The sequence below is a fragment of the Nicotiana sylvestris genome, chromosome 2, assembly GCF_000393655.2.
Source record: "Nicotiana sylvestris chromosome 2, ASM39365v2, whole genome shotgun sequence".
Taxonomy (NCBI): domain Eukaryota; kingdom Viridiplantae; phylum Streptophyta; class Magnoliopsida; order Solanales; family Solanaceae; genus Nicotiana; species Nicotiana sylvestris.
This window is the reverse complement of record NC_091058.1, coordinates 216,487,338-216,498,693: the sequence shown is the minus strand read 5'-3', so window position 1 is coordinate 216,498,693 and position 11,356 is coordinate 216,487,338. Positions and strand designations below refer to the sequence as shown.

The following is an 11,356-nucleotide window of genomic DNA, read 5'->3' as shown; positions in this document are numbered from 1 at the left end:
TGTCATTTAACTATTTGCGCTATGGCAATAAATAAAGAACTTAAAATTGACTTAAGAATGGAAGATTTAGCATAGAGACAAATCGGCGAAAGAATCTATTAGATGAGACGAGAAGATAATGGAGTTAAAGAGGAGTCGTTGGAACACACTAGCCTGAGACAGATCCAAAATTTAAATCGTATGGGTTCAATTTTAATGTTTTTAACATTAAATCCATTATATTTTTAAAGTTATGGGTTCATATCTATTATTTTTACAATTTTAATAAATTTTTACATACAAATTTTAATCCGCGTCAAAAGCTATGAGTTCAATTGAACCCGTAGTTATTACACTACATCCGCTAGCGGCATGGTATTTGGTGGATAATCAGTTGATTGGAAACAACAACAACAACGACCCAGTATAATCCCACAAGTAAGGTCTGGGAAGGATAATATGTACGCAGACCTTACCCCTACCCCGAATGATAGAGAGACTGTTTCCAAGAGACCCTCGGCTCAAAAGTGGATTGGAAGGTGGACTTTTATTGCGGATGCGCTGTCACACTGTGTGAATTGGCAATTTCCTGGCAACAATACATACATAACACATTTCTCCATCAAACTGTTTACTTGCTATCTAAGTTCCATATACGGATGTTCATTCCTTCTTCCCCACTCCAACCGAAATGCTTATCTAAGCAATTACGTACATCTTAATATTTAAATAAAAAAAAAAAAGCAACTGGTATATGTATTAAAAAAAAAGTCAGAGTCCACACCTTGTGCTTCAAGTAAATCATTATTGATTTGTCAACAGGATCCACGTTTAAACAATATATACATATGTGATGCGATTTTGATTCTGTGTAATGCAACCACATTTGGTAGGTTAAAAGGGAAGTTGAACGACAACCGGGCGGGAGTCCGTCCGAATTCAAATCCAAATCCGAATCCAAATCCAAATTCAAATCGCGTTTAGTTTGTGACAGCGGATTTGTCTCCACAAAGTATTCATTTCCCATAAGGAAACTCAAACTCAACTTACTTTACACCCTTAAAGTGCACTGCCCGAAAAAGCAGGAACCCCAAACAAGACAACTAAGTTTAGTTTGACAAATAATACTAAGTCCCAAAATCCAACCACAAATACAACCTCAATCATTTGACTATCATTCTGTCACAGGGAAGGAGAAGAAACTCAGATAAGGTAATCTTCCAAAACCAGCTTAAGCATCATATAATAAGTCCCTATGGATCACGAGTTCGAGCTGTATCAGCAACCATGCTTGTACTAGGGAAGACTGTCTACGTCACGCCCTTTGTGATGCCGTCCTTCTCGACCTGCCTTTTGGTATGCGGCCCTTCCTGAACGTGGGATGCCTTGTGCAGCGGCCGGCCCTTTATCAAATATCCCGTCCCCACCAGCCTCACCACCAGCGGGGGCTTTCTCCGTTTTGGTTTTGATCTATTTTCTGATTGATACATTATTGTATATCACATGCACCAACCAAATATGGGATGGTTTTCTTCTCTTTTACCAACTTTTGACTTCTCTACCTTCTTATGAATAATTTAATTTGGGTGCGGGGAGGGGAGAGTTGATTCTCTATGCTTTCAAGCTGAATTAATCTGAGACTAATTACTGGGTTAGTGGATCGGAATGGTAGTTTTGATTCCTTCTCAAATTCATTGAGTCAAATATCAGCCTCTTTAGATTAGTATTCATTACTCTGTTGGTTGCTTTGTTCCCTTCTGTATTTCTATTTTGCTTAACCTAGTAAAATGCTACTCTTTTCAGGTCTGAGTTCCGGCTATGGCTGAAAGGAACGGTTTGGATGGAAATACAGGACTTAATGGAGCCTCTTCATCATCAGGAAGTCGCGCATCGCAAACTGTGGCAGATACCAATGCAGGCCAGCAGGACTCTGACAAGACCAAACAACCGGAGAGCACTAATACAGTTCCCTTTTACAAGCTCTTCTCCTTTGCTGATTCTACTGATAAAGTTTTGATGATCATTGGTACAATTGCCGCTATTGGGAACGGATTGTCCTTGCCTATTATGACAATTCTTTTTGGAGAGTTGACTGACTCATTCGGACAAAACCAGAATAACAAAGATGTGCTTCGGGTAGTCTCCAGGGTAAGAAGAGACTTCACCTTTTAACTGTATGCTTTCTTGAACTTTTTCCAAATAGTATCACTCCTATTTCTCTAGTATGGCTCCTCATTTGATAAAAAAAAAAATGGCAGCCTCCCGCTATGCGCGGGGTTCGGGGAAGGGCCGGACACAAGGGTTTATTGTACGCAAACTTACCCTGCATTTCTGCAATAGGCTGTTTCCATGGCTCGAAGCCGTGACCTCCCGGTCACATGGCTCCTCATTTGATCTTTTTATAAACTGAGTAGTAGCCCTTCTGAAAGTGAAATCTGTCTAATTTCATGTAGGTCTCACTGAAATTTGTCTACTTAGCATTGGGATGTGGGGCAGCTGCATTTCTTCGTAAGTTCTCATTCTGATGACAGTTCTTGGTTCTGGCATACTAAGCATAGGCAATTTTGAACTATTATGATTGAAGTTTAAATTAATGCCTGTTGTTCAGAGGTCGCTTTTTGGATGATCTCCGGTGAAAGACAGGCTGCTCGAATAAGGAGTCTCTATCTGAAAACTATTTTGCAACAAGATATTGCTTTCTATGATAAGGAAACAAATACGGGAGAGGTGGTTGGGAGGATGTCCGGTGACACTGTTCTTATACAAGATGCAATGGGCGAGAAGGTACTCATGCTGAAAAGCAACTCTACTAAGCCCTTCCTTGTAGTTCACATTCTGCATAAAAAAAATCCTTTGTGAGAATAGAATTGCTCTTTCTATACTTGATGTTGTTTCCTTAACTTCGGCAGGTAGGGAAATTTGTACAGCTGATGGCAACATTTATAGGGGGCTTTGTCATCTCATTTACCAAAGGCTGGCTTCTCACACTTGTCATGTTATCAGTCATTCCTCTACTTGTCATATCTGGTGGAGTGATGTCCGTTATCCTATCTAAGATGGCATCCCGTGGACAAGATGCTTATGCCAGGGCTGCAACGGTGGTTGAACAGACAATTGGCTCCATTAGAACGGTATGTCATAAGTCTAAATTATTGGGAATGCCCATGCTCATGCTCTGATGAAATTTGTATGGGAGCAAAGCAATCTTTCTTAGACTTTCTTCTCAGAAAATCACTAGTAGAAGTATGACATGTGTCTTGTTTCCTCCGCAGGTTGCATCATTTACGGGGGAGAAGCAAGCTGTGGCTAACTATAACAAGTCCCTAGTTAAAGCTTACCAGTCAGGTGCAAATGAAGGGCTGGCAAGTGGATTAGGTCTTGGGTCAGTTTTTGCTATTATATACTGCAGTTATGCTTTGGCTATCTGGTTTGGCGCAAGGCTTATCTTGGAAAAAGGATATACTGGTGGTCAAGTTCTCAATGTAATTATAGCTGTGTTAACCGCTTCCATGTGAGTCTTCCATAGAACTACTAAATTCCTTAAATTCTACATACACAATCCATCATGTAAATTGAAGATGACTTTCTTTTACGGGATTTTCAAAGTTTTAATTCATGCGATATGATTAAATATTTCTATGACAGGTCCCTGGGCCAGGCATCTCCCTGTATGACCGCATTTGCTGCAGGTCAAGCTGCCGCTTACAAGATGTTTGAAACCATAAAGAGAAAGCCGGAGATAGATGCTTATGATACCAACGGAAAGATATTGGACGACATCCGTGGTGATATTGAATTGAATGACGTGTCCTTCAGTTACCCAGCCAGACCTGATGAGCAAATATTCAGTGGATTCTCACTATTCGTATCAAGTGGCACAACTGCAGCTTTGGTTGGGCAAAGTGGAAGTGGGAAGTCAACAGTCATAAGTCTGATAGAAAGATTCTATGATCCTCAAGCTGGTCAAGTTCTGATTGATGGAATTAATCTCAAAGACTTCCAGCTTAAGTGGATCAGGGGAAAGATTGGTCTTGTGAGCCAAGAACCGGTGCTTTTCACAGCAAGCATTAAGGAAAATATTGCGTATGGCAAGCACGATGCTACTGCTGAAGAGATTAAGGCTGCGGTTGAGTTAGCAAATGCCGCAAAGTTCATAGATAAACTACCACAGGTTTTATTTGGAACTTAGTCTGGTCATGTTTCTAAAGTCTTTGCTGCTTCTTTCAGCTTTCTTTGTCATCATCTGAGCTTATCAGGAACCAAACTAAGTTCCTGATTGTTGTTGTTACTAAAGCTCCTGATTGTTTATAAATTTTTGATGTGTACCATTATTTACCATTTGCACGAAAACTTCTGTGTTCAGGGTCTAGACACCATGGTTGGAGAACATGGAACTCAACTTTCTGGTGGGCAAAAGCAAAGAATTGCCATTGCAAGAGCAATATTAAAAGATCCACGGATATTACTGTTAGATGAAGCAACAAGTGCACTAGACGCAGAATCTGAGAGAGTTGTACAAGAAGCATTGGATAGGATTATGATCAACAGAACAACCATCATAGTTGCGCATCGATTGAGCACAATAAGGAATGCTGACATGATTGCAGTCATTCATCGGGGAAAAGTTGTTGAAAAAGGTATTGAACCATGTCCCTTACTTAGATATGCTATTCTCTGACCTCCAGTCCATCATCAACATTGCCTTCACTCTTATTCTTTTCAACGATGTATACTAATCCAGAATGTTATAGTAGTCTGGTTAGCATGTTTAAGTTACAAATTCATGACGTCTGATTTCAGACATGTCCAAACAAGAACCAAGAACTTTGTCATTACTATTATTTTTGTGTCTTGTCACTAGACACTCTTACGAACCTATTGCTTGTTTTCTTAATCTGTAAGTCTTTCCTAGGGAATCTTTAAGGGATTCCTCCACTGAGAGTTTCTTTTCTATCACAAATAGGTTCTTAAAAGAAAGACTCACGCATTCTCTTTAATGTCATTGCTGTGGACTGTTCAGGCACACATCACGAACTACTCGAGGATCCCCAGGGAGCATACTCTCAGCTTATACGCTTGCAAGAGGTGAACAAAGAAACAGAACAATCAGGCCTAAATGAGAGGGAGAGATTAGATAAATCTATGGGATCTGGTAGACAGTCAAGTAAAACAATGTCACTCTTACGATCTGTCAGTCGGAGTTCATCTGGCATAGGAAATAGCAGCCGCCATTCACTCTCCATCTCATATGGTTTACCTACTGGAGTTAGTGTACCTGAAACAGCTAATGCAGACACAGAAACTGGTATCCAGGAAGTATCTGGAAAGCCGTTAAAGGTCCCCATCCGTCGCTTAGCCTATCTCAACAAGCCTGAGGTACCTGTGATCATCATTGGAGCTGTGGCTGCAATTATTAATGGTACTTTACTTCCAATTTTCGGCATCTTATTCTCTAGCGCGATCAAAACATTTTATGAGCCCCCACATCAACTAAGGAAGGACTCAAAGTTTTGGGCTCTCATGTTTGTTGTTCTTGGAGCTGTAACTTTAATTGCATTTCCTACAAGGACATACCTTTTTAGTATAGCTGGTTGTAAGTTGATAAGAAGAATTAGATCAATGTGCTTTGAGAAGGTGGTCCGCATGGAGGTAGGGTGGTTTGATGAATCTGAGCACTCCTCTGGAATGATTGGTGCTAGGCTTTCTGCTGATGCAGCCAAAGTGCGTGCATTAGTAGGAGATTCACTTGCTCAAATGGTCCAAGATTCTGCGTCAGCAATTGCAGGTTTAGCTATTGCTTTTGAAGCAAGTTGGCAGTTGGCACTTATCATCCTTGCTATGATACCTCTAATTGGTTTAAATGGGTATGTTCAAATCAAGTTCATGAAAGGATTCAGTGCAGATGCAAAGGTTTGTCTATATCCTTGTTACAAAGCTTACTTACAGCGAACTAGGTTGCTTGTAGGATTAAAGACATGGACAATCAAGTCTTAAACTTGAAAATTGTTCTCAAACATCAGTTAAATCAATAAATTAGCCAAGATAGAAAGCTTTTAATCTCTCAGATGGTTAATTGGTTATTATCTGCTACCGTTGCCAAATTCTTTCGGTGATAATGTTACTGATTAATCGTACTTTTCACAGATGATGTATGAGGAAGCAAGTCAAGTTGCAAATGATGCTGTTGGAGGTATAAGAACTGTTGCGTCATTTTGTGCAGAAGAGAAGGTGATGAAAATATACAGAAGAAAGTGTGAAGGCCCATTGAAGGCTGGAATAAAGCAAGGTTTAATTAGCGGGATAGGGTTTGGTGTATCGTTTGCTTTGCTGTTTCTTGTATATGCAACCAGTTTTTACGCGGGAGCTCATCTTGTTCAGGATGGAAAAATCACTTTTTCAGACGTTTTCCGTGTATGTACAGTAATGGATATCCCCGTTACGTTTTTCTCTTTTTCAGGATTTCAGTTAAATTGGTTGTTATGAGGCTAAATTGGAATATCTGCAACATGGCAGGTTTTCTTTGCTCTAACGATGGCAGCTATAGGTATTTCCCAGTCAAGCTCATTGGCACCAGATTCAAGCAAGGCCAAGGATGCTGCTGCTTCCATATTTGCTATTCTAGACAGGAAATCCAAAATAGATCCAAGTGATGATTCTGGTATGACATTGGACACTGTGAAGGGAGATATTGAGCTGCAGCACATAAGCTTTAAGTATCCAACGAGGCCAGATGTTCAAATTTTTAGAGACCTTTGCTTGACCATTCGCAGTGGAAAGGTAAATTTATAGTTGGATTTCGTCTTACATATATTAGCCCTACTGCATAATTCATTGGTTAACTTAGTTTGGGGTGAGCTGAAATTTCAGACGGTTGCTTTGGTTGGGGAGAGCGGATGTGGAAAGTCAACCGTAGTATCTTTACTGCAAAGGTTTTATGATCCTGATTCAGGCCAGGTTACATTGGACGGAATAGAGATTCAGAAGTTCCAAGTAAAATGGCTGAGGCAGCAAATGGGACTTGTAAGCCAAGAACCAGTGTTGTTCAACGACACAATCCGAGCCAATATTGCATACGGAAAGGAAGGAAATGCAACTGAAGCAGAAATTATAGCAGCAGCAGAATTAGCAAACGCCCACAAGTTCATCAGTGGTTTGCAACAGGTTGGTTTGAACCGACACCTTTGCTACCTTTGATATTGCCATTGATGATAATTCCTTGTTATCCATCGTTGTTAGGCGAGCTTATAATAATTACATTTGAAACTATATGAATTATAGGGTTATGATACGACAGTGGGAGAGCGAGGAACTCAGCTGTCAGGTGGGCAAAAACAACGAGTAGCAATAGCGAGAGCCATAGTGAAAAATCCGAAAATCCTACTATTGGATGAGGCAACAAGCGCATTGGATGCAGAATCAGAGAGATTAGTTCAAGATGCACTTGACCGAGTGATGGTAAATCGTACAACTGTGGTGGTAGCTCATAGATTATCAACCATTAAAGGAGCAGATGTAATTGCTGTGGTAAAAAATGGAGTGATCGTAGAGAAAGGGAAGCATGAGACTCTGATCAACATCAAAGATGGCTTTTATGCCTCTTTGGTGGCCCTCCACACGCGTGCTTCTTAGTTCTACTTCTTATTTTCATCAAGTAAATTGTATTCATTTTTCATCTTTTTGACATTTGCTGAAGAAGAGTTTCTTTAATAGTGTACTGCAAGTCATATAAAGCATAGTATAGTAGCATTCTTCAACTACCAAATGAGAGAAGCAAGTAACCTTGCCTCCCCAACTTGACTTGATGTGTTCTGGTTATTAAGTTCCCACATCTTTTTCTCATTCTATTTACTGCTTTGGCTGCAGGAGCATTACACATGGTATGACATCAATGATGAATTAGATTTATAGATCCCTCCCAATTTAGGAGGATATATAGTGTTTTTACCTTTCTCCTCCAGTTTGACTCGAACCCAGGAACTAACCGTTGTGGGTGGAGGTGCTACGTCAAATGAGCAAGACTCACTTGTCGGCAACATCGCTTTGATCGTTGAAATTCTTCACTTCAACTGTAGCTCAAAAATGATTTGACTGAATTAACCGTATATTATCTTTATTGTTCACATATATCAACCAATTCAATTTCATACGGGAGGGAAAATATAAAAAAATAGCCAGATTTACAATTGGTAATTAAAAAATAGCCACTATTTTAAAAGTAATCGAAATTTAGCCATTTTTTTAATGTAAAGATAAAATCTTTATGCGCAAGAGCTCCATAATCCCACATGTTATGCCAAAACTTTCCGTGCGTTGAAGTTCAAACCTAAATATGCTGGAAGTTTATACGCAGGAGCTCCATAATTCAACATAATATGCTGTAACTTTTCGTATTTCAGCAAAACAGTGGCTATTTTTTAATGACTTTGCAAACACTGAATATTTTTCAATTACCTATTCTAAAAGAGATTTTTTCATTCCTATACACTATTGGAAACTTTACTACCGTAAATATTCATGTCTAATAAATTACCTTACCTACACAAATTTTGTTTACAAAATATATACATTTCCACGTGCCTTCAGTTAACGGATTTAGTTACTTTATCACATGGACTCCCGTGCTTTCCGCTGCAAATCCTAACTCTTTTCTTTTCTTCTTTCTTTATACAATTAAGTACTACTATCAAACACTTGCACACGGACACAATTTTATGTCATTATTTACTCTCTCTCTATACACCTACTTAATTTTTTTATTTTTTTTACTCGCAGTAATGTATTTAACTACTACATTTATTGAATAACTTTGCCTATTATAGTTTCGACGGCTAAAAAATTACTGATAGTTTGTATCTCTATTTAGATTTGAACTTTAATTTATAGCCAATATTAATTCATTAATCACTATACTATATCCACTTAGTAGTAATTGTTTTCTTATACTCCATCCGTTCCAGTTATGTGAACCTGTTTGATTGGGCACAGAGTTTAAAAAAAAAATAAGACTTTTGGAATTTGTGATCCTAAACAAGTCCAAATGGGCCCAGAGTATTTGTGTGGTTATAAAAGCTTCTCATTAAGGGTAGAGTTGTAAGTTTAAGCTAAATTGTTACCAAATTTAGAAAGGGTTCATTCTTTTTGGAACGGACCAAAAAAGAAATAGATTCACATAAACTGAAATAGAGGGAGTATTGAAAAACCCACTGGGACTGAAAGTAGCAGTCTGCAGCTGCTGCTGCCATTTGCAAGTGCAGCATAGTGGATGTCAAATCTTAGTGGGTCAGTGTCGAGTTCAGTGTGCCAATGTAAATGATCATCAGGTCCTCAAATTTTACAAAGTTAACTAGGAAAGCAGCATTTTAAGTAGTTACCGGTTAGGATTAAAAGAATTGATCTGAAAGATTCAATAAAAGAGACTCTTGTATCGGAACTTGAGATGAGAGAAGCTGTAAACGAAGACAAAACAACCTCTTCTTCCTCCCTAATGAAGACACGGGCATAGTATAATCTTAAATGCAAATTTTATACAAAATTTATACAATATGTCTTTTGTATATTATTTATCTGATTTATACATAGTAAAAATAAATTTCATACAACTAATTATATATTATACAATTTATCTACAACTTATCTACGACTTTCACACATTATTTCTACCCAATTAAATACAACTACAATAACATACAACTTAAATACAAAATTTACACAATGTCTTTTGTATATTTGGTATCTGATTTATACATAGTAAAAATAAATTTCATACAACTAATTATATATTATACAACTTATCTACAATTTTCATACATTATTTCTACTCAGTTATATACTACTACAATATCATACAACTTAAATATAATTTTTATACAATGTTATTCAACTTTCATACAATAGTTAAATAAATAAAAGAAAAATATATAAACAACTTTCATATCTTCTTCTTCTTCTTCTTCTTCTTCTTCTAGTTTCAATCTGAAATTCAGCCAAAACCAAGTCTAATCTTCACCAAAACCCCTCAAAATTGAGATATGAAATTAAGGATTTAGAGATAGAGAGAGATGTAGAGAGAATTCCCAATTCTTTGCAACAACATCCAATTCAAACAAATAATGTTTTTTGAAAACCCAAATTCGAATTTAAAGCTTCAAAGCTTTTTAATGGCTATTAATAGTGGAATTGCTGCTCTCTTGTACAAGATGAGGAGGGTGTGATGTGGAGAGAAAAACGTAGGGGGAGTAAGATAAAGAGAGAGAAACGTGGGAGAATGGGAGTGATTGTAAGAATTGATTAATTATCCTTAAATCCTAAAAATTTACATAATTGATAATTTTGTATATAGGAAGTAATTAAAGTGGAACTTGAGTAAGGAAGGTAATATAGTTTCAGCTTTCATATAGCGTATAAGAATGTAAAAATTACATTCTAAAACTGACTAACCCGTGATATTTTCACCATATTGGAGCCATGAGTCTGGCGATACTAGAGGCCTAGCCTTTTTTCCCTAGACATTATGAAAAGAATCTTTTTTCATAAATCACATCACAAAAATATAATAAAAGATGTAAAAAAAATTAAAGCAACTATAATTAAACATGAAGAGTTTCCTGAATGGTATTTAGATGTTCATTGAGTGTTCGTACCTTTGCTGCTTTTCCCAGTTACCTTTTTTCTCTTCTAAAGTTAAAATCCGCTACACTATTTGCGAATGTGACATATAAGTGCACTACGATTTTACAAGTCAATTTTCTGATTGCTATTTACAAGTCGCAATCAGTGAATGCGATTTATAAATGCGAATTATAAATTCAATACTATTTAAGGATCATATTGGTAAATGCAATAACCTCAATCTGTAAAAGCTGCATCCTCAACGGCTGAGCGATTATGCCAGTGATCAAAATATCTTTTGCAATGCACCCTTTTTTTTTTATTCTCATTTGGATCCTTATTATTACATATAAATTTCTTATCAAAATTTTATCTCTCTTTTTTTATTTATAAATCTCCGATAATTTTTGTAATAAACCGAAACGTACTTTTGAGCAGAAAAGTATTTATCAGCAATCATAAATACGTCCTTCAAGTATGAGCCTTTTTTACTTCTTCTCATTTTTAAGGAAAGTTTTTTATATGTCTAATATCTTAAATCTGAAATTGGTAGATAACAAGTATAATCATCTTAACTAAGTTAAACGTACAAATTTTAAGTAACAAAATTCTTAGAAGTGTCAGCTGTATAGGTCAAAATCTGCCATAAAGGAATTTAGCATAAAGTGACATTAAGGAAAATGGTGCGGTCGAGAGGTCGACTAGTAAACAGTGGGACTCGTAGTCGAGCAGTTAACTATGGTCGAGGTCGAGCACCAAGGGCAGAGCA

General features: G+C 37.4%; 1 protein-coding gene across 3 annotated transcripts; it reads left to right on the top strand.

The window, feature by feature from the left end:
• The first annotated feature begins 842 nt into the window (after nucleotides 1-842).
• Nucleotides 843-7,823, top strand: LOC104228169 (ABC transporter B family member 21-like). 3 transcript variants are annotated; one of them, XM_009780574.2, is made up of 13 exons: nucleotides 843-1,191; nucleotides 1,783-2,127; nucleotides 2,433-2,487; nucleotides 2,588-2,763; nucleotides 2,889-3,110; nucleotides 3,252-3,490; nucleotides 3,625-4,150; nucleotides 4,343-4,616; nucleotides 5,000-5,889; nucleotides 6,124-6,390; nucleotides 6,493-6,756; nucleotides 6,847-7,140; nucleotides 7,258-7,823. In XM_009780574.2, the coding sequence occupies exons 2-13, from the start codon at nucleotides 1,798-1,800 to the stop codon at nucleotides 7,606-7,608; spliced, it is 3,888 nt and encodes a 1,295-aa protein (XP_009778876.1). In that variant the 5' UTR covers nucleotides 843-1,191; nucleotides 1,783-1,797; the 3' UTR covers nucleotides 7,609-7,823. The 3 variants fall into 3 exon arrangements, with proteins under 3 accessions (XP_009778876.1, XP_009778877.1, XP_070024604.1); XM_009780575.2 differs by lacking the exon at nucleotides 843-1,191 and adding an exon at nucleotides 1,228-1,630; XM_070168503.1 differs by lacking the exon at nucleotides 843-1,191 and adding an exon at nucleotides 1,228-1,647.
• The last annotated feature ends 3,533 nt before the right edge of the window (nucleotides 7,824-11,356 follow it).